This window comes from Agelaius tricolor, unplaced genomic scaffold, assembly GCF_023055355.1.
Source record: "Agelaius tricolor isolate 1412-34295 unplaced genomic scaffold, bAgeTri1.0.p SCAF_7, whole genome shotgun sequence".
Classification (NCBI taxonomy): Eukaryota; Metazoa; Chordata; class Aves; order Passeriformes; family Icteridae; genus Agelaius; species Agelaius tricolor.
The window spans coordinates 28673523-28697195 of NW_027269267.1; the positions used below are offsets into that span (position 1 = coordinate 28673523).

General features: G+C 45.3%; 1 protein-coding gene across 1 annotated transcript; it reads right to left on the reverse strand.

Moving 5' to 3' along the window:
* Positions 1 to 182: 182 nt before the first annotated feature.
* ECRG4 (ECRG4 augurin precursor) lies at positions 183 to 22493 on the reverse strand. Its single transcript, XM_071430750.1, has 5 exons — positions 22312 to 22493; positions 5964 to 6084; positions 5262 to 5309; positions 2623 to 2795; positions 183 to 563 (listed from the first exon to the last, which is right to left on the reverse strand). The coding sequence occupies exons 2-5, from the start codon at positions 6049 to 6051 to the stop codon at positions 402 to 404; spliced, it is 471 nt and encodes a 156-aa protein (XP_071286851.1). The 5' UTR covers positions 6052 to 6084; positions 22312 to 22493; the 3' UTR covers positions 183 to 401.
* Between the last annotated feature and the right edge of the window lie 1180 nt (positions 22494 to 23673).

The window sequence follows — 23673 nt, forward strand, 5'->3', positions numbered from 1 at the left end:
TGGGAAGGCACATCTTAAATGTACTGGCTAATAATACGTATTCTATATGCCAAAGTAGATGATCTAATGCAATTTTGCAATTGATTGTAGGACAGCAAGAGAAAAAGCCCTTTAAAAAGGAATCTGTAGTAATACAGTTGGAATTAAATTGCTGTTATAAAGTCTACTAAATAATGGCAACATGATTATCAAAAAAGCTTTATTTCTATAACACTTTTTATATATAGTGTACTACTAAGTAATAATAGTTTAAAAAAATCATGCTGCTTTGATGAAAGTCTGGCAGTTCCTTTACTCTTTCTGTTTGGCATGACCAGAAGAAAAAGCAAGGTCATCCTGACTGAGGGAGGGCTCAGCCTCGCCCAGCCCTACAGGCAGCAGCTGCCCTAGGGTAAATGGCATTAGTAATCGTCGTAGTTGACGCCTGCCCCGTGCCTGAAGGCGTGCGGGTCCCGTGGGCCAATGGGAGAATCTTCATCGTAGTGGTGCTGGTAGTGCCCACCGTAGTACTCATTACGAGCACGCCCCAAGTTGGTCCAGTAGGAGATGTCATCTTCAAATTTCTGCCAGAAAAAAGAAAGAGCATTTGCTTTCCAGCCTGAAACTACCGTGATGAGATGAAACTGAAGTGGTGCAAGAGCTTCTTCCAGAAATTCGGATCCTTTGCACATTTGGCATAAATGAAATCTTTAGATCTAAGGGGTTTTGTGACTTGTAGCTATGGGATTATCAGGATCCTGTGTGCAGGAGTTGTCCTGCCCTGGACCCAGCCCCACACCCCCTGCCCACTGCAGAGTGCTTAAATTGAGACTGCCTTCATCTGAAATGTGCACTAAGCACCTTTAATATTTCAATTACCTTGTCAATGGTGGACTGTAGAATTATGTCAATATTTTACAGTTAAAAATCTAAAGGTTTAGTTCTCCCTTGCCATGTACCTTTAGTTGCAATATCCCTGACTGGGGCGCAACAGCCTTTTGCTTTCTGTCTGATCTCTGTCCCCCACCTTGCACAGGTAAAAACAGAGGTACAATGCAGCCTTCCAGCTATGGAAATGCAAGAAGCACTTCAGTTCTGCTCACAACAGCAGAGGAAAAATAGTGTGCAAGGATATCAAATACTTGCCAAGTCAAAGCCTTTCCATCTGAATGACTCTTTGGAAATATTTTTGGCTGAGATTTGGGGGAAAAAAAAGGTTTTGCAAATACACAATGGATAAGTACGGACCAAGTCCTTTGCTGGAACAAACAGTTATTTCATTGTTAGGACTGTGTCCTAATACTCAAGAAAACCTACTAAGTGGATTCATTGTATCCCACAACAGGCCTCATTTTGGTTTTTGAAATGCATACAGGAACTTAGAGGAGAATTCACTTTATTTACATGGTTTGTCCTTGCTCCTTTGGTATTTTCCCCCAGTCTTCAGCTTCCAGTGTATAAAACCACTTTTCCTATTTTTCCTATTTCTATTAGTGAAGGGGGATGTAGCCATGCTGTTGAGAAATTACTTTTGTCCACATAATATCCAGGAGAATTTAGAAAAAAGTACCCTTCATTATTTCAGCTCAAGCAAAGGATTATTTTTCTAATTGTTGCAGCTTTGAAAATGAGTGCATTCATCTTCCAAGCAATCCACATAGCATGAAGCTTTAAAATGTACTCCAGCCTCCCTGTGCCAATGCAATCTCATTAAACATATTCATACAGCTGACAGAAGCCAAGAATTCAACATCTATAACTATTTTTACCTCTTATTAAAAGCAGAAATTATTCTACATGTGGGACTGCAACCAAACACACTTTTTTTTTGCCCTATTCCAGCATCTATTTAGTAGAGCTTTGTGCAGAGTTTGATTCCACTCCAGTGTTTTTATAAATAAAGCGTTTTTTAAAAATGTGTCCTTCTCATTTGAAGGGAGGCTGACTGAATATTATCCAAAGGTTTTCCTTTCACATGTAGAGGGGAGGCACAGCTGCCAGTGTTCATGATGGTCAGGAGCTGCCCACGCTGTGGAGGCACAAGTGTGCATTGGGTGCATAATGTCAGTGCCATTCACTGGGAAGGGCCAGTCACAGCCAGCTTGGTGTGGATTTCTCAGCATGTTTAAAAGCTGATCAGGTTGAGGCTGACAGGAAATTACTTTCCTGAAATAGGATTGATTGCTTTGAGTCTGGCCACCTATTCTGCAAAGCAAACCTTGTTCATATGTCCAGTTGCAATTTATTAAGCTTAAGTTTGATAGCAGGCAGGAACTTCATACAAGACCTTAATATAATTTTTTTCAACTAATAAAATACTGCAAGGATCTCTAACACGTAACAGAGGTTATATTTCTGTGTGACATTTGCCACTCTAAAGAAGAATTCTAGGCAGGGACACCTTCTACTACACCAGGTTGCTCAACACCCCATCAAACCTGGCCTTCAACACTTAGAGGAATAGGGCATCAACCACTTCTCTGAGCAACTTGTTCCAGTGCCTCACCACCCTCAGTAAAGAATTTATTCCTAATATCTTATCTAAATCTCTTTTTTTTTTTTATTTAAACCCAATCCTCCTTGTTCTATGCCTGCCTATTCTCCCTCTTTTTTTAAAAGCCGCTCTCCATTTCTTTCACTGACCTGCTCATCGAAGCCCAGGTACAGGAACTGCTGGTACCACTGCTGCACGTCGGGCTGGCTCCTGTCCCACAGCTGGCGCCGCTGGCGTCTCAGGCTGCTCAGGAACTCCTTGGCTGCTGTCTCTTTCACGGACACCTCCGGCCTTGCAGCAGCAGCAGCAGCAGCAGCAGAAGCTGAAATTAATCCCCCCCCACAAAAGGCATGCCAGGAAATTTTTGGTCAGCCTGAAGTGTACTGCTTGCAGCAAGTAAGAAAATGATTCTCACATCATGCCATTACCTTTGTGCTTGCCTTGCAATGCCTGTAGCAGAGTAACAGTAATAAACCCAGGAATCGCCAGTGTAATAGGATTTCTCTGCTACCCTCATTCTCCTGGATTCTTGTAAAGCATTTCTGAGCTCAAGTACAGCAGCTAACTGAGGAATTTAAATAAAAATACCCAAATTCAATGAGCATATACATGATGTGTTTGTGCTTTCAGGAGAGCAGACCAGCCCTAAGTGCTACAGTTGGAGAAATTGGGTTGAAGAAGAGAGGTGAAGTTAGAATGACTAAGGAAGCTGGAGAAGCACTGCTAACATATTAGAGTGAAGGGAGAAACACTTTAAAAGATAGATTTTTGAAACTGATGTGTGAAAAAGTAGCATTTAGATGAGTGCTATTAAATGCCCTGTATGCCTGAAAATAAAAGCCCATCAGGTTTTCATAGCGACCTATGTGAGGGATGCATGGAAATGCCCCCAACCTGCCAGACCCAGATGTGCCACCTGGCTTGCTCCATGCCTCAGAGCAGTGTGCTGTGGCTGCTGGAGGAATTGATGCAGCTCCCAAAGACATGGATGAGAGGACTAAGCAGAATGAGAAGAAATGGCCTCAAGTTGTGCCACAGAAGGTTTAGCTTGGATGTTAGGAAAAAGTCCTTGGCTCAAAGAGTGGTCAAGGTTTGGAACAAACTGCCTAGGGAAGTGGTGGGAATTGCCATCCCTGGAAGTGTTCAAAAGACACATGTTTTTTTGGGGACATGGTTTAGTTGTGAGTGTGACTGCTGGGTAAATGGTTGGATTTAAACTTAGAGATCTCTCCTAATCTAACAGTTCTATGATTCTGTGACTGGCCAGCCCCTGGCCAGACATGGAAATGATAAAACATGGTATTGATCCGGCTGTGAAACCAGAGGTGTGTAGGAGTAGGAGAAGTCTTACCTTCAGATGGTTCATTTCAATGAGGGAGAAATCAGGAACACGGGTATGCATGGGATTTTTGGAGGATGTGTGTGAAGAGACTGGGGTAGGCAGGGAAGTCAAGTGGAGATGTGAAGAAAACCACTGGAGCAGGAGCTGGGCACACTCACAGAGGAAGGCAAAGGACTACAGAAAAAAGGAGATTCTGGAGATAAAAGTGATAGATGAGTTGTTGAAGTAAGTGGTAAACAGTAGGCTGTCCTGCAGTGATGAGCTGGAAACTGATAACTGACCATGAGTTTGAACTAGGTGTTACTGCTGGGAGGGACAGCTAAGCAGATGTCCCATGGATGAGCCCTCACACAAGGGACACTGCCAGCAAGGGAAGCAGTACTGTGTGCTTGGCCTGCTTGCTTTAGAAACCAACCAGAAAAGGGAGCAGGGCTGGAATTAAAAAGGCTGCATATTCCCTCTATCATCAGTTTTGCAGTTCTTCCTGATCTAAGCCAACAACATCTATAGATGTTGTCTGCATGCCCCAGGAGCCTTCTCCCCAGGGGACCTGAACAAACAAGTGGCCACTGCTGTGGTGCAGGAGGGTCACTCTTGTCTTCACACAAGCCCTGCAGAATGGTAACACAAGGAACCCACACACAAGGAAAACAGAGGTGGGTGGGATGTATATTTAGTTCTGGCAAGAGGTGTGGAGTGATGCCAGAAAAAAAACCCAGAACAAAATTAGAAAGCCTGGCAGGAAGTGGAAGTCCCCTCTGTGAGGGTATAAATTCTTTGCTTCAGCCATAGAGCAGGCTGAGGGGAGGTGGCCAAAACTTCTGGGATATTTCATCTGCTGTGGTGCAGCTTGTTCCCAGCTGGCATGGTTTCCACCACCTTCCCTCAACCAGAGAGCCATTCCATGCTTCTGACTGCTGGGCCTTTGGCCATCATCTCTCCCGTAAGAGAGCAGTCTTCCAAAAGGGAAGCACATGTGGGGCCAAGAAGAAAAAAAGAGCAAGTCAAGGCATCACTGGCAAGCCAGGTTTGCACATACTCTTCCCTGTGCCTGAGCCAGCAGTATTTCCATGCATTCCTTGGAAAAGTTTGTGACTGCCCCAAATAGATAAATGCCACGTCTGCCATGCATCCCCAGGAAAAGGCCGGTGCTGTGCTCTGTGCAGAGCCAAGGCAGCATAGCTGAGGCTGGGCACTGCCTTTCAGAGGGAGCTGTGGCAAGCACAGCCTCCAGCCCAACATCCCAAACAGGCACACAGGCAGGGCTCTGCCTGAGCAGGAGGTTCTGGTGTGGCCCATTGTGAGTGTGGCCCTGTGCTTGTGGCCTCCTGCTCCATCTGCTCTCCTGGAGCTGGAGCTACAGGGACGGCTCATCGACAGCTTTGACTGACAGCAGCTGACTCCAAGGAAAAACAAGGAAAAGCACTTTGGTGTCTCTTTACTTACCTTCTCGTTTCTGAAGCATCAGTTTAAGCTTATTTCCCCTTGAAACATCTAGACAAATAAAAATAAAACACGTACATTTACTGAGAAGGAAATAACAACAACAACAGAAGTTTATTTCTCAAAAACTGCCAGAAGTATTTTTGTCATAGCTCCAGTTCAAGAGGCAAAGCAGAAACTTGCTCTCTTTGCTCCCATTTCCACATTTGAATGCAATATACACTGCAAGGAAGCTTCTGACAGTCCAGCATCTTCTCCCCAGCTCTCTTGGCAAGGGAAACCCTATAATGGCCTTCTTCACCAAGTAAATGATTATATTTTTCATCAGAAAGCTGCAGTTGGTGCCAGTACCAGCGCCCAGAGCAGCATGATAATTCTGGAAGCTCCTCGTCACTGGGTGAGGGCTGTGCTAACAATCAGAGTTCTCCAGAACTGTGCCTGGCATCCTGCCCCAAGGCACATCGAAGCAGTCATGCTGCTGATCCCCAGACCGGAGCGCAACGGGAGACCTGCAAGCGCTCGGCAGTTCCGAAATGCTTCAGTCGCGGGCAAAGCAGCACCTTTTCAGAAAGATGCCGAGCTCGCACAAGGCGTGGAGCGTGCCAAGGCTCTCACCCCCGCGGGGTGCCAGGGCAAGGCTGTTCCCGCTCCCCGGGCCGTGCCGGGTTCCGCTGTCCCCGTGTCCCGCACGCCGCGCTCACTCACCGGGCGCCGCGCAGAGCAGCGGCAGGAGGAAGAGGAGGAGGAGGAGGGAGGCCCCGGGCAGGGCCCCGCGGGGACACGGCGGCGGCATCGCGGCGAGGAGAGCACAGGAGCGGAGCCCCACCTGCGCGGGAGGAGACGGAGAGGATGGAGGCGGAGGGCGGGACGGAGGAGCGGAGCGGGAAGGGCCGGGCGGGGCGGGGAGGGGCAGCGCAGCCCGGGGATGCTGCGGGGCTCGGAGCGGGGCAGCGCCAGGCACCCAGCCACTGCTCGGCCACTTCCCAGAAGCACTTTTTATTGGAGTTACACATAATCGATCCGGTGAGGCTGGTAAAGACCTTTCAGCGGTTTATGCGGGCTTTTCTGACAGGGGAGTTTTAAAAAAAGTAAATAAAATGGCTGTAGTGTGTCATTGCTCTGGATATAAAGCCAGTTTGTCAGATCCTTGTAACAGTGCATGGAAATGGAGAGATAGTCCTGATGGAAAAACTAAACAGAATCAACCAAAGGTGACTTAGTTCAGGGTTTTCTCTGTCTCCCTTCTTATCACCACCCAAACCCACAGAAAATCACAATGCATTTTAGCTGATTAGCTTTAAAATATAATTTGGAATTTTTTTCCCTACATATGGACAGTTTTAGTTTATTGTAAGAACTCAGGGAGCAAAAGCTAAACTCACAAACTAAGAGCCCTTGCTCAGCAGTTCCAGAACTGTAATGGTGCCTAAAGTTACTCTTGCCTTTTCCTAATTTGGACTTCAACCTTCCCTTGGTGAATTAATCTTCTATCAGTTCCTTCCCCTGCAGATGCCAGAAACACCCAGATGAATTCCTAATGAATTCCTTACCCATCCTAAGACACAAACCTCTCTCTTCCCTCGCAGCAGAGACCCACAGCACCCAGGAGACCATAATGAGCATCTCACCTCGTGCTGAAGCTGTGCCAGCAGAGAGCAAGGGAGAGCCAGGCCCCCTCTGTAAACTACTTGTGAGAAATCTGGCAGGTGCTGGGGCCTTGGCTCTGTGATAGAAGGATCGGTTCCAGATCAGTTGTGGATGAATACACACACACACACAACACACACAGAGTGCATACTCTATATATTGCAGTTGGATATAAATATGTACATTGAATATATTTGTGTATATGTACACATAGCCACGTGTGCATGGTGGGGGAGCTGTGCAGTGGCAACTCCCTGTGATGAGATGTGGAACACAGACAGGCACAGCAGATCTTGGGAGTGGGACCAGACCCCATGGCTGGCTTCACCACTCACTGTAAAATGCAGAAGAATCACCAGAGTGGGCTGGTCCCTCAGCAGGGTCTCAGCCCCAGCCTGAATGCTGCTTCAGGGAATCGCTCCTGTTTCCCCACACATCTTTCCTCTTCTGAAAAAAATCATTTGAATTTGCATTCAAAGCTTTTTCCTTGCTGCCCTTCACCCCCCAGCACCTCTGAGCTAAAGCTCAGGCATCTCTGCTCATCCTTTTTGTAAGGACTTGTTCCAAGATCATGAAGTGGTAGGACAAAAGATAAGGGCTTCAAACTGAAAAAGGCCTCATTTAGATATTAGGAAGAAATTCTTTACCATGAGGGTGGTGAGACCCTGGAACTGCTTGCCCAGAGAAGTTCTGGATGCCCATCCCTGAAGTGTTCAAGGCCAGGTTGGATGGGGATGGGGAGCAGCCTGGTCTTTGGGAAGGTGTCCCTGCTCATGGTCAGGAGGGGTTGGAATGAGATCATCTTTAATATCACTTCCAACCCAAACCATTCTATGATTCCATTACCCCAGTTCAAGTGGCAGTGTCAAACAACAGCTCCACACAAAGGGCCTCTTGCTCTCTGCAGGAGCCACATCTTCCCACAGAGAGAGAAAGGGAGGGAGCAGCACCCTCCCCATCCCTGTGATGGAAGCACTTCCACAGGAGGCTGGGGTCCCAGCTCAGCTCCCATGCAGATGTGAACCAGAACTGGTTTGTCTTTTCTGTCACTGTTTTTGAGTGGTTTTGCCCTGTAGCCCCATGCTTCAAGTGTCAGCAGACAACACCATGTGCTGGAGCAAAGGCCCCTTCTCCTGAATCAATGCACTCTTTCATCAGGTTAACACTGACAGCCCAGTTGTTAAAACCACCAGGGCTTTGGGATAGCAATTTGCAGAATATAGCTAGAAGGGACTGAAGTGAAGAGCACACATGCAAGGCTACATGGAAGAGTTGTGATGCAGTTAATTTATAAAACCAGGGCAATAATTCATGCATATTCGTGGTTTACTGCTATACTGGTAATGGCAAAGGTTGTTTCGTTCAGCTGGCTGGTTTGTAGCAAGCCTTGTGTGGAAGCTGGGGCTCTGCAGAACTTCAGGTGCTTTGTGCCTCTCAGCCAAGGAAACACAAAGCACAGAACCTCTTCTGGATACTAGATAGACCATGATGACTCAAGAAACTGCTGGGATAAAATGCAATCTTTTGAAACCCAGAGAAAGGATTGACTCAAGTACAAGGTTATTGTAGAAATTCATTGCTCTAGTGATGGAAGAAGTGATTGACAGAAGACTATAAACCTCAGGTTTAAAGTGAGTGCAGTGTCTTCAAGAAGAGGTCACTTTCTCAGTTCAGGGGACAGAAGTTTTTGACATAAAGTAAAAAAAAGCATCACAGCACTTTTTTCAAAGGCAAGGTGAAAGGTGACTGATGTTTCCCCAGTAGCAATCTCTATTTCTTTTCAGGTTGTTATAAGGACTTAAGGCAGTGTTGCCCATTTTGTAGTAAGACACTTATTTTTCTGCTGAGCTTGAAGCTATTGCATTGTTGTTCCAAGTATTTACCCCTGAGTGAATATCCAAGTTTATTGACATGTTTGCAGTACCCCTTTCTGTTATTTACCATGAAAAATCACAGTTGCTGTGTGTACAGATGGAATTCTGCAGTGTTTTCCTGGGATCTCTCCATCAGCAGTGACACTGCTCTCTTTAAAACCTCCCTTTCTTCAGCATCACCAGGATCACCAGTCCTTGTTCTTCTTGTAGGTGACTTTAACCTGCCAGACATCTGCTGGGAACTTAGTATAGCAGAAAAGAGGCAGTCCAGGAGGTTCTTAGAGTGTGTGGATGACAACTTTTGTCACAGCTGGTGAGCGAGCCCACCAAAGGAAGGACTATGTTAGACCTGTTGTTTGTAAATAGAGATGAGCTGGTGGGAGATGTGGTGGTTGGAGTACTTAATATTTGGTGAAATCAGGAGGAACAACAATATGACTCTTACACTGGACTGCTGGAGAGCAGACTTTGAGCTATTTAGGAGACCTATTCAGAGAGTTTCTTGGGAAGCAGCCCTTAAAAACAAAGGAGTCCAGGAATGGTGAGTGTGCTTTGAAACAGAGATCTTGAGGGCACAGGAACAGACTGTCCCTGTGTGCTGAAAGATGAGTTGATGAGGTAAATATCCAGCCTGGATGGGCAAAAAGGTTTTGAAGGATATAACTTAGGAATAAAAAGAGGATGTATCATCTTTGGAAGGAGGGTCTGATGTCTCAGGAAATATTTAAGGGGGTTGCTAGGGCATGTAGGAAAAAATTAGAGAGGCCAAAGCTCAGTTGGAACTTCATTTGGCAACTTTTGTAAAGGATAATAAATAATGTTTTTACAAATATATTAATGGCAAAAGGAAGGGTAAGACCTCAGTTCTCTACTGGATGGGAGGGAACTTAGTAACTGCAGTTGAGGAGAAGGTGGAAGTGCTTAATGCCTTCTTTGCCTCAGTATTTAGTGGGAAGATGGCTTGTCCTCAGGACAGCTGTCCTCCTGGGCTGGCAGAGGGTGTCAGGGAGCAGAATGGTCCCCTTGTTATCCAGGAGGAGGCTGTCAGAGAGCTGCTGAGCTGCTGGATGTTCATAAATCTATGGGCCCAGATGGAATCTATCCCAGGGTGATGAGGGAGCTGCAGATGAGCTTGTGAAGCCTCTCTCCATCATTTTCCAGCAGTCCTGGTTCACTGGTGAGGTTCTGGATGACTGGAACCTGGCCAATGTGATAGCCATTCACAAAAAGGGTAGGAAGGAGGATCCTGGTAATTATAGACCAGTCAGCCTGACCTCAGTACCCAGTAAGGTTATGGAACAGTTTATATTGAGTGTCATCACACAGCACTTATAGGCCAGGCTATCAGAACCAGCCAGCAGGGCTTTAGGAGGGGTAGGTTGTGTTTGACCAACCTGATCTCCTTTTATGACCAAGTGACCCTCCTGGGGAATGCAGGAAAGGCTGTGGATGTTGTCTGTTTGGATTTCAGCAAGGCTTTTGACACTGTCTCCCACAGCACACTCCTGGACAAGCTGGCAGCCCACAGCTTGGACAGGAGCACTCTGTGCTGGGTTAGGAACTGGCTGGATGGCCGGGCCCAGAGAGTGGTGGGGATGGTGCTGCATCCAGCTGAGGCCAGTCACCAGGGGTGTCCCTCAGGGCTCTGTGCTGGGGCCAGTTCTGTTCAATATTTTTATTGATGACATGGATGAGGGGATTGAGTCTTTCATTAGTAAATTTGTGGACAACACTTAGCTGAGATCATGTGTCAATCTGTTGCAAGGTAGGAGGGCTCTGCAGAGAGACCTGCAATGGTTGGATGGATGGGCAGAGTCCAGTAAGAAGAAATGTAATAAATCCAAGTGCCAAGTCCTGCACTTTGGCCACAATAACCCCCTACAATGTTACAGGCTGGGGACGGTGTGGCTGGACAGTGCCCAGGCAGAAAGAGACCTGGTCGTGCTGGTTGACAGTCGGCTGAACATGAGCCAGCAGTGTGCCCAGGTGGCCAAGAAGGCCAATGGCATCCTGGGCTGTGTCAGGAACAGTGTGGCCAGCAGGAGCAGGGAGGTCATTCTTCCCCTGCCCTCATGTGGTGGTTTGACAGGAAATGTGTTTTTTGGGATGCTGTGTTTTGGGCCAATGGATATTCAGGCTTTAATATTGGCATCTAACCTGGCCATTTAGGACATGGACACGCCTCTGAGAACACGGGGTTAAAAGCAGAGCTCTCCCCTGGGAGGGCCTCTTGGGTTTCCGGCGGGAAAGAGTTCGGGTCTCTGCCCCGGCCCAGCTGCTGGCTGGGCAGGGGGAGGGGAAAAGCCATGTGGCCGGGAGAGGTAGGCCTGAGCCCCGGGGTGGAAGGGTGGAAGAGAGAGAGAGAGACCGGGAGCCATCGGGCAGCCCCCCCTGAGAGACAGAGAGAGAGATAGAGAGAGAGAGAGAGCCGGTGCCTGGGACTGTAACCTTGAAACTGGATAAACATGGGCCTGTGCCGGCAGCACGGCTGGGACGGAGGAGAGGGGGGGTTCAGCCGGCCACTTGTAGGAGCTTTTAACCCCTTTTTTGGAGAATGAGAACTTTACAGATCATTGACCTCTCCTGGAAGATAGAGTGGAAGATGAGGAAGGAAATGTGCAAGTGTGAGAGAGGTCTGGGCGAGCGAGAGATAGTAGAAGAGTAGAGAAGAATCCTAGTGGGAAGAGATGATGGAGTGGCTTTTGCTGGACTCTTTTTGTATAGCCATGGACAGACCCATGTTCCTTGTGATACAGAGACTGCATTCTAGGGGGAGGCAATGGCCTCAGAACCAAGAGGGTTCAGTGTTGGTGCCCCTCGGCCCCAGGGGGTGAAAAAATATGGGGGGGACAGGTGTCCCAAAGGAGAGATTGTGGGGACAGGTGTCCCAAAGGAGAGACTGTGCCTTTTTTGGATCGGGACAGAGCATCCTTAAAAGACAACCCTAGAAGCAGTTCTGGTCCGTGTTCAGTGGTGAGAGCACTGGACATGAAAAGGAAGAGGTCACGACGGCAGATGTACTCCGGGCGGTGCCACGAGTGACACAGAAACACACGAGGCTTCAGCTGTGTTTCCAGGGGAAGCCCATGGCACAAGAAGGACTCCTCTCCTCTTGATGAACTGAGGATTGATTGTCTAAAAGGTGGTGCTGGACCAAGAGTTGGTGATTTGAGGAATAAATGTATTGTGTTGGAAATTTGGTGGGGGGAGGAGGAAATGCATTTGTGAGGTTTTCATTTTCCCTGTGTATGTGTGTTCCTTTTTATCTGTAGTTGTAGAGTAGTTAATAAAGTTCTGTTTTCTTTTCTTTCCTAAGTAGGAGCCTGCTTTGCTTATTCCTGGTCACATCTCACAGCAGCTACCAGGGAGAGGGTATCTTCATGGGGGCACTGGCATTGTGCCAGTGTCAAACCATGACACCTCAGCACTGGTGAGGCCACACCTTGAGTGCTGTGTCCAGTTCTGGGCCCTCAGTTTGGGAAGGACATGGAGACACTTGAGTGCATCCAGAGGAGGCAACGAGGCTGGAGAGGGGCTGGGAACACAAACCCTACAGTGAGGAATGACTGAGGGAGCTGGGGGTGTTTAACCTGGAGAAGAGGAGACTCAGGGGTGACCTTGTCACTCTCTACAACGGAAAGGTGGCTGTAGTCAGGTGGGGGTTGGTCTCTTTCTCCAGGCAGCAGCTGACACAGCCTTAAGTTGTATCAAGGGAAATATAGGTTGGATATTAGGAAAAAGTTTTTTATGGAAAGAGTGATGAAGTACTGGAAATATCTGCCCAGGGAGGTGGTGGAGTCACCACACACATCTCTGGATGTGTTTAAAAAAAGACTGGATATGGCATTTGGTGCCATGGTTTAGTTGAGGTGTTAAGGCATGGGTTGGGCTCAATGATCTTTAAGGTCTCTTCCCTCCTAATGATTCTGTGTGATTCTGTGTATGGAGAGGTTTCAGGCTTGTTTTAGGGCTTGATTTTCCTCCATTGGCACACCGGTGCTGGAAGCTCTCTGCTGGCATGGTTGGGCAGCATTCCCAAGGGCATTAGGTAAGAAAGTCTGCACCTATGATGTCATTTGGTTAAATGTCTTTCATCACCACTGGTGACAGTAGTAGACCCTTGATGTCGAAATTTCATTGAAAGATGTTAATTAATGCTGTCAGCAGGGCTGTTCCCCAGGCAGCCCTGGAATGGGGAGCAGTGAGCAGGGCCCCTTTCAGCGTGGTGTAAACTCCATCAAGCCCCTGAGCATAACAAAGACCATGAATTGGAAGGAAGCCTGCAGCTGGATAGCAGGATAGAACTGGTGGGTTCATTACTTTCCCAGCATGGGGTTAGACTGATGACTATGGTCTTGCAAGCCTGAGGCAAAAAATTGGGAGCAATCCAGTGAAAACCACTCTGAACCTGACTTAAAGAATATACAGGCAGGAGCAAGGCAAGGACCTCACTGAAGAAATTCTGGTAGCTTTTTTTTTTGGGGGGGGGGGGGGCATAATCTCTGGCTCAAAGCATCCTGAATTTTAAGGTGTTTTACTATTATTACTGTAGTTAATATTCTACATTTTGCCTAAAATTTTGTACAAAGAGATCTCTGAATAGGAGAGATGCCTCTGATTTTGCCTCTCATCACAGTAGTTGTTGAGAGAACTGTGGTTTGTTCATTAAAATGTAAGAGATAGTATCAGTAATGGCTATTCAAGGATATTCAGTAATTCCAAGCACAACAAAAAACACTAAAAAGATTGATCTTGGTTTCTTTCCCTCTTTCTTTATTAGGATTCATGATTTTAAGTGCTTCAACACGGTACTGTTCTTAAATACAGTGTAGATTAAATGCTTATATAATCACAGGACTCCCAAAGTTGGATTTCCAAGAATACCCCCCCCCCGCCAAATATAATGAGACTTAGGATAAAATAATGAGGCTTAATATGAGTCTCAAAATATTGAGTCATCATACCTTGATAGGCAAATAGATAAGTTGGAAATTGGCCAGGGAGTGCAGGAGATAACACTTCATCTTTTACAAGTAAGCACGTGTAGATTTTAACAATCCACTAAAATGATCCATTGGATCAAGAACATGGCAGCACTGAACAGTGTTCCTAACACCCAGAAAATCATTACTTTCTGCTAATAAGGTTTCCATAAATCTCCCAGCCATATTGTCCAGGTTGCTTGCCTTAGGGTAGAGGCACTTGGCACTCCAAATGATTTTCTGCAGCCTGTTCCAAGAAAACTGAAGGAGCCATGTTTTCCTTCCAAACAGAAGGAAGAATATTTAAATCATCAGTCAGTTCTTTCCAAAATATTTTGATTTTCATACTATTTCGTCCACTGCCCCAGAGATGTCCTGACAGTGAGAGGACCAGTCCAAGACCCAGAGCAAACATCTTTTCTTTAGGAAAAATTTATTCGTTGTCAGCTGTGAGTCTCATTGTCCTTGGCACATGATTTGGGACACATTTCAGCCATTGCATCTCAACTGGTTGCATTATTTCTTTGGTCCATTTTAGTAATAAATATTAGAGCTCATATTTTCCATAGAAAATAGCTTAAAATAAAGTTGTTGGGATTTTTTTTCTCCTGCTTGGCTACTGCTGATATTTTTCTCAGCTTCTGTCTGAGCCTGCCAGGTAAGAAATGGTGTCTGTTGGTCTGTCCATCTTCCTCCCTTCACTGATTGACAGTACTTTACTGCCCTCACTGCAGAATTTACCTTACTGCTCTGCTGATAAGCACAGTGAGAAGCAGATTAGTTCAGCAACATTATCAGATCATGGCTGCTTCCTTTCCACAGAGGGATAAAAACATTCTCTCTCTAAGAAATCCTTCTCTTTTTTCTCTTACACTGCCTCCAGCATACATTTAGGATAAACCTGGAAGCATTTAGAAAGTCTGTATGTCAGATTTAACAGGAAAGGAGGTGGAGAGGGACATTAATACCTGTTTTTCTGACATGGCCTGATTTCATTCAAATCATTCTTTCCTTTACTGCTCTCATTTGGGATACTTAGTTTCTATGCTTCTTATTTCTGAGCAATATTTTACTTGTGTGCATTGCCCTATTTTATTATTCACATCCAGAATGTACACACACTCTCATAAAAAAACCTGAACAAACAAAAAAAAAAAAAAAAAAAAAAAAAAAAACCAAAAAAACCAAAAAAAAACCAAACAAACCCAGACCCACGGGACAAACAAGCTGCACCTACTCAAAGATTACAAAATGCAAAATCTCAAAAATCTTAAATCTTAGCAATGACAGCGGGTAAAATGTGGGCATGTTCCAGAGTGGATTTCAGCCTGTGCAGGGAAGTTCACCAGGAGAACAGGTTTGCCTTCTGAGGAGCAAAGAGCCTGAGACAGTGACAGGTGAATCTGTAATAGGTCTGTGCAAGGTTTCCCTCCCTGTGTCTCCATCCACAGCGCCAGGAGCTGCAGCAATGCTGGGCAGCCTGGGCAGCAGGGCAAGCCCTGTGCACCTCCACTGCTCCTCACCTGCACAGCCAGGAGCCTCAGAGACCTGCAGAGACACAGCCCCTGCCTGCCCAGCACGTGCTGTAAAAATACCTGGGTTTCATTTGAAATGGGAGAAAGTGTGTGCAATTTCATGGGGAAGGAAAAGGGGGACATCCCAGAGAGCCTGAAGAGTTTGAAGCTCACGTTTCAAAGCAGAGGAGTGGGAACATTGCCTGGAGTGTGCCAGGCATTTCCAGCATTAACAAAACAACCTGCTTCCCCCTGCCTGCCTGCAGTTTCCAGCAGCACTGCCAGCCTGCCCGAGGCAGGCCCACGGGATGCAAAACGTCTGCCCAAACAGTCAAAATACAAAACACAGCAGCAGGGGGCAGGTGACTGCTCTCTCCTTGGGTCAAAAACGAGCCCTTGGGAGCCTTAGGAACATACAGTGCATCGCAGCTTGGAGCATGATTCTCAGGTTATTAGAGCAGAAACCTCACTTGTCTTCCTGGCTTTATCACACATGACCTTACACCTCTCTTGATCTGCTCTGTGGCCGCTCTTGCTGGCTCTGCTTTATATCTGTGCTTCCCAGTTCCACCAATGCCCTGCCTGTGAACAAGCCCATGCTTCTGCCCATCTGATGTTGGATTACCTCTCTGATTTACAGTTCAGTTTGTCTCCAGGAGAATGCACTCTCTGTACTGTCTCTGTGCTGCTGCTGAGTAAGAGATTGTGACATCTTTAATCTTTGCCCGTGAAACCCCACTGCATCCAGCTGTCCCTGGATGCCAGTGACTTCAAAGGATGGGTGGCTGCAAGCTATGGAAATTTGAGGGAAGGTTTTTTGCCCGTTGTGACCATTTAGTCACCCACCCTGCAGGTATTCATGCACACATGCATTTTTAATGACAAGAGCCCTAAGGAATCCCATTTATTTCAGAAAGATTAAATCCCACTCTATGCCTGGATCTCACAAAACTGTTGAATAGAAACATGGCTCAGCTGGAAATGTGGGCATTTCATCCCCATCTCTGCTCTCCTGGGCCTGTGGTGAGTGACAGAAAGGAAGGCTGCTGGTCTCTGATCACAAATCACAGCATGGGGCCTGACCCAGCTCACATCAGCTCTCCTCGTGCTGGTAGGACTGCACAACTCCTGAACCCATGCTGGCTCTCCATCAGCCAAGCAGAAGAGCCTGCCTGCACTTGTACAGAGGCCTCCAGAGTCCTGGCTCACTCCTTGAGGCACTGGCATAATTGCTCTTTTGCCCTGGAACTCCTGCCACAGAGGATGGCACAGAGGAGATAACATGCTGCCATCTATCTCCAGCATGTTTTTTCCCTTCCATCAAAAATATCTTGGCAGGCAAGACAGCCATGGTTTTGGTCAGATCATTCAGGTTTTGGGCCAGACCAGATATCAGCTTAAATCTGAAAGTTAATTAGCTGCAGAGAGAGGAATTCTGAGGACATAATTCTTCAAGTAGGAATAAGCAATTCAGTCACTTACATTTACCAAAACCAACACAAAATTATTTTGCCTCCTCCTCTCTCAAGATCTGCCATTACAAATCTTTGTATCTGACTCCTTTTTAATTTTGAAGAGAACCACAGTGATTTCTGCTTTGAAGAACCTTGTCCTGGTTTAACACATTTTCACATCCTGCATGGCAGATCTGAAGTACTGCTCCTGAATGAAGGATAGTGACTGAGGTTTTATTAGGTAATGTTATCACCTCATGGCTACAATTCAAAGATGATTTTACCTGGTAATTAATTGTTAAAATGCAAGTGTAGTACATATTCCTGAATAGTATTTGGAACTGGGGAGGACCTGAGCTGGGTAATGCCCTGATGCCCTGATGACACCAATCTCTTTCTCTCATGTGTGAGTCCAGGTTAGGGTTTAGCCATACAGCAGTGAGTAAACACACAGACAAACCTTTGAGGATTTTTTTATCTTACATAAATGGCACTGGCACAGTAATGACTCTATGATAGATTGGGGGAGGCCACACAGTGGTATTAGACAGTTTATTTTTACTAACTTATAGCTGGAATAGAAACATCTTCTTAAAGACGATCACTTAAACTTGTAATTTTTATGTTGATTAATGCAGAAGTAGGGATAGCAATATAACTTTGATGTTGGTAATCAAATAGAATCATTTAGGCTGGAAAAGACCTCCAAGGTCAGCAGGTCCAACCACTGACCAATCACCACGTGGTCAACTAAACCATAGCAGTGCCATGCAGTGCCATGCAGTGCCACTCCAGCTGTTTCTTGGACACGCCCAGGGATGGTGACTCCACCAGTGCCATAGGGAATCTATTCCAGTGCTGTTACCCTTTCTGTGAAGAAGTTCTTTCTGAATTTCTGTTGTTGATAATCACTTGTTAATCAGTCATGGTAAGATCTCTGTATCATAGAAACATTTAGTAGGGAAAGATCTTTAAGACCATGGAGTCCAACAACAAACCTTCCACTGCTGAGTCCACCACTAAACCATGTCTCTGAGTGCCAAATTCATGCATCTTTTAAAAACCTCCAGGGACCATGATTCCAATGCTTTGCTGGACAGCAGGGAGGAGATAGGAGCAGATAGGAAGCTTTCTGCTGTTAGGGTTTTTTTTGTGTTTTTTTCAATTAAGAGAAAATGACAGATCAGTCATACTTTGAAGAACACCATACCCATCATGGAAGCACAATTTTCAGAGGCTGGGCCTGACCAGATGCTGTGCAAAATTTAGGCACTTGGATAAGAAAAGTTGTGGTTCTGCTATTTAAATACAATAGTTGTCCTTGGGTTTAGTAAAGCCAATTCTTTACCCTTGATAATTTCATATGAAATTTTTGTCATGGGGTTTGAATTGGCCATGTCATGAGAAATTATTTTACACTTAAAAAAAAAAAAGCACCAAATACAACCAAATCATTGAATCATTACAAAGCTACTAAATATGTCCATGGAAAAGCTTTTCCATAATACTAATCTTACATGACTGACTAATTTTATTTTGTAGTTAAAACAATCCATACTGAGATGTTTGAAGAGGAAGAAGAGAAATACACAAAAGAGATGAGAAATACATAGCAGAAAGAAGAGAGAAATACAGAGTGGAGAGAGGACTTTTTATCTGATAAGAAGGAACACATGTTGTAAGGTATGTATTTTAGTGAAGAAGCCAAAACCCTCAAATCTCCACTGCTGTCACCACTCCTACAGAATTCCCATCAAACCTACAGTCTCAATATATGAAACAATCAATCAGTGTCCCTAGCCATGGAGAGATCCCACTGCACAAGGCACAGATTGATTTCCCAGGCAACTCCAGGCAAGACTAAAAGAAGAAACAGATTAAAACAAAGGCTGACAAATAAAATACCTTCATTTTGGTTTCATTATGAACAAATTCCAACTCCTATTATTTCATCCAAGCTGTCTCTCTCCAATTCGTCTCCAGTCTCCACTTAAATATCATATATTTTCATTTTAAAATAATCTCTCATAACAGAGGACTAAACCCTTATATGTAAATAAACAATACAAACTAGGAATATTAATAAAGATCTAAGCACATTTTCTGCATAGCAAATATGTTGGAAAATGTTTCCTCCTATTCCCTTCCCCTGCTATAAAGGCAGCTTCAGGAACAAATTATCCCAAATGATCTGAGGCTGAGTTTATGACAAGAATAACTACACTTACAAAACACATGTATTTTGCTGATATCTGAATTCTGTGCATGGACAATGCAAGTGCAGGTAGTGGAGCAGCCTCCCTTCTGAAGCACTTTTAACCTAATTGGATGTGTAATAGGCTCAGAGTCTAAGGGGAAACATCAGATGGATGTTAATGATGCTGGAGCACCTTCTAAAGAATTGTCTTGGACAATGGGGATCTTTCTTAATCAAGGAGAGGTTTTCTTCTCCTTGTCAAAAGACAGTCTCTGTCACAGGTACTCTCCTTGATCCTGAAATATTACTTTATACAGGGATGTCAGAGGACCTGAATTATGCATGTGGTCAGCCCAGAGTGATGTCATCTAGCCTTAAAATCAATGCATCTTTCTTGGATGTGAAAGGAAGGAGGAGACAGGTGGTAGTGTAGAGTTTGTACATTCACAAGTCACATATAAAATGGATTTCTCCAAATTTATACAAAAAATTCCAGCTGAAGCCATCTTTCCTTCAACCTAACCAATATTGTTTTCCCATCAATTGCTTAGCAGTGGCTTCAGGCAATACCTGAAAAAGGTTGGTGGCTGATGACAGCACTGCAAGGAACAGAGAGGCTGCAAGTAAGAGGCAGAGGAGGCAAAGGGCAGTGGTGTAACATTAGAAAAGCCAACGGGCAAGAGTGATTTTACAAGGCCTTGACAAATTCCATTTACTCCCCAAAGTTAAAGACTTGTGCTTGTGCCTCCTGCCTAGAATGAAAACTCATTCTCCTGCTGAGGATGAAATCTGTGTGTGTTGGAACTCAGCACATCCCTCTGGGTGTCCAGAGTTGCAGGGCCCCTGCCAGGGGGCTCAGAGACCCTGGCACGCAGCCCAGAATACCTGTGGATTTGATTATGACCCGTGAAGCAAATTAACAGCTTTGTATGAGAACCTGAAAGTCACAGAAGTTTAAATAATGTAATAGTAAAATTATCACAGGGTGAAAAGGTAGATTTTGGGATTTTTAGAATGGGGGTTTTGGGGACAAGATGGACTTGGGCATGTCCAGTCCTTCTTCTTCTTCTCTACCTCCATCTTCTGCTGTGATGTTGGCACTTTGGGATTGGTTTAGAATAGAAGTTCACTGTCTAACATAGGTGATAGGTACTGGAAAGTAATTGTAATATGTTATATGTAGTTTGTAGTATAAAAAGACAACACTGCCCCGAGGGCAGTCAGAGTGCTGCAGGCTGCCCTGCTGAGTGGACCTCAGCTGGGCAGGGAGAAAAATTTTATAGAGAAGATATAATAAACAACTTTAAGAACAAAAACCGAAGAACTCTGGCTCATTCTTTGGACGCACAGGCCAAAACAGAGACTTTTCACATATCTTGGGGCTGCAATTAACAGCTAAACTCCCGAGGTGTGTGGTGAGTGGTAAGAATATTCTCTGCAACAAGCACAGCCTTCATAAAGCAAAGGAACACAGATGTGCATCTCCCCATAGCTGCACTGAGACCCAGCCATCAGTGTAATGGCTGCCACAGGGAAGGACTGACGTCAGGGCTTATCCTTCCTGTAACTGAAAATCCAGGTTTGATGCATACTCTGTTAACTGTTCAGTTCCAAAGGTTTCAGCATCTTTTCCCAGTAACCACACTTGGCAATCAATATTTTCAGAGGCCTCTGACACAGCCTTAAAGGCATCCCATCTGTCTGTCATCGGAAAGCTTCTCATCTCTATATATCCACATTAGTATTCACAGGGAATGAAGCCATATTAAAAAAATACATTGAGTATGAGGCCTCTAAAAATGCCCTGGTGGATTTATTACAGAGTGTCACCCAAATGAACATTCACATGAGAGGCCCCAGAAAACAGCAGACCCCACACAGTGTCTTACAGACAATGATTCTTTATATCATTAAGTCTTCCCTATAGTAAGTCAAGCCAAACACAGCATGCAAACATTTCTGTATTTCAGCCTGTGCTAAATAAATGCTTTTTCCTATTGTTTTTTAATGACAGATGTTTCTCTTTGAATTTCCATGCTGTAGCACAGATCATTCTACAGTCACCTTAAAACTCTACAGGTATGCATGAATCTATGTGAATAAACTGCAAATGGTAAAATATGCAGAACCTCTGCATGCCAATTTTTTTAAAAAATATTATCTGTACATCACTGTTCTCTGCACTTGTTAAGGGATGGTGTTCTTCCACCCTACCAAAACTTCCCTAAAGAAGACAGATTCTTAAAAAAGCCCAAAGTAAGACTTATTCATGGGAAAGATCTTCTTTATTAGGCACTTGTTTGAGGCCAAGAATATAGTTTGGCTGAAACCAAGACCTTAGGAGGTCTTAGCATGAGTTCAGTTCAAAGAGTTTAGGAGCAGCCCATGCCTGATTTAACCACATGCCTCCAAACATCACACACAGAGCAGGCTGCCTTGCTCCAGGTCCTCTTGCCCAGCCTGCAGCACAGCATTTTCCTGCAGGATTGTGGTGAGCTGTCACTTCTGACCATTTTAATCAGTCCAGCTGTAGGGATGCTCTGGCTGGGCTGGGACGTGTGTGCCCTTGGAGCACTGCAGCTACAGCTGCATCACTGAGTTTTTAATGTCTTCTGCAAGCCTGGCTCAAGTCTTCAGGCTATCTGGGCTATGAGTAAAGTCCAGCCTGAGGAGGTGGGGCAAATATATGATGATCAGATGATGATCAAACTGATGATCAGATTTGAAGAGTAAAAGTACACTCTGGCTGCTGCCTTCAGCTTGCTTTCAGGAATCACAGTGAAGCTGAGCCACTCAACTGTCAAGCTTGCTTTTGTTGCAAATACTCTCCCTTTATTCCCCAAACATGGCATTCTTAATTGTACCTATAAATTACTTCTTCAGTCCTCTTGTGTAGCAGCATGAAAAGCAAGCTTTAACATGGAACGTGACAAATCTACAGAAGTACACAAACCATAAGACATCTATGTTACAAACTGCACATTTCATCAAATAAGTGATTTTTTTAGTTGTTTTCTCATTGGTTAGCTGCAACAAAGAAAGTAATAACAAACAAACATTAGATTTCCCAGAGACTCTGCTAATATCCCCTCTATGTCCACTCACTTCTAATACTTTCAGTCATTTCCTCCTCTGCAGAGCATACATTCACACCCCAGTGTGTAAACACACAGACGTGCACAGGCAGACAAAGAGCATCCTTGCAGCAAGGAAAATGCCCTGCTTGAGGCTACAGATCACTGAAGGCTAAAACATTTCTTTATGATACCCCACAGCTGTTGTCAGGGAAGGAGTAAGACACCACAATAATTTTTTTCTAAAGAACACTGACACTGTTTTGACATTCCTCCCCTTCTTCCAGCAGACAAATATTTTATCAGTTTACCTTTAATGCAATATGCTTCCTGTCTCCTTCCCAGGATGGGAATGCCTGGCCAGAAGAAACGACCTTTCCTGCCACAGAACAAGTTTCTCTTTATTTCAGCATGCCTTGCCTCCTGCAAGCAGGGCAAGAAGCGACCAAGGCTGGGAGCGCGGGAGCCGCGGGACTGGTGGGGATGCCGGGCGTGAAAGGCGCGTTTATTCTGCCTCTCCCAAATCCAGCCCCTCGGCTGGAGGCGTCTACCCAGCACTCCTTGGACCAAGTGTGGGGAATCACATTTCTCCTTGATCAGGCTGGCTGCCTGGAGGAAGATGATTGCAAGCAGATGTACCCAGTTCTCATGTGAAAGGAATTTCAGCTTTTGTGTCAGCTGTACTGCACGATCAGCGCCCAGCTCCAGGGAGCATTTTCGTGATCTTTAATTCCTTGCAGGTGCTGGGAACCAGCATGTGTTGGTACAGCAGAGCTGAGACGCAGGAGGGACAGCACACCTGGGGTCAGCAGGAGGGCCAGAGGTCAAAGGCATGACCAGCAGGCTCCCCTTACTGCAGGGACCAAGGCTGGGGTTCATAAAGGCCCATTTTCCTGGTAAATTTGAGCACCCATTGTGCTCAAAACGTTACAAGGCTGTGGCAGCAAAAGTCTGTTTTACCACAAGTGCAGTGGTTTCAACTTCTTGTTATGGATGATGTCGGAGGAATAAACAAAATGGACATCAATAATATCGAATTATTTTATCTCAATATGTAGGTAATGAGGAACAGACAATGAGTGTGGCATCTGTATATTAAAAATCTCTTATTTTCAGTGGGATATCCCAGTAATGTTCCAAGTGACCTAAGGAAATTTCAATCCATTTAAAGAAACACTTGATGCAGTTACAGCTGTATTTTGGAGGCATATTATGTATTTTTAGTCCCAGAATGCCTAAGATACATATCCAGACATTCAATGGGAATGGATGTACCCTTTGGATCATACTTCAGGATGTCTGGCCACATCAGGGTGAATATTCCTGCTCATGGGATATACCTGGAGGTGTAGTGGCAAAGCAGCTGTAAGCAGCCCATAAGGGCCCAGACTCTGCACATGGGGCTCCCCTCCAGGCAGCCAGCCACATGTCCACCTTCATGTAGGAGCACTGGGAGGAGAGGCTTTACTTACTGCCACCACTTGGAAATAACATGATCATGCAGACTTCAAAAGCAACCACCACTGGGGCTTGCTGTTTACTCAGCAAAACCCAGGCCACTTGGCACAGATTTTTAAACCTAAAGGAGCAGCACCTGGAAGCCGCCAAAAGCCTTTTCTTTGCTTTGCTGACTCCACAGAAAACATCAGTGCTTACTTGAGGAGTTGTCTTCT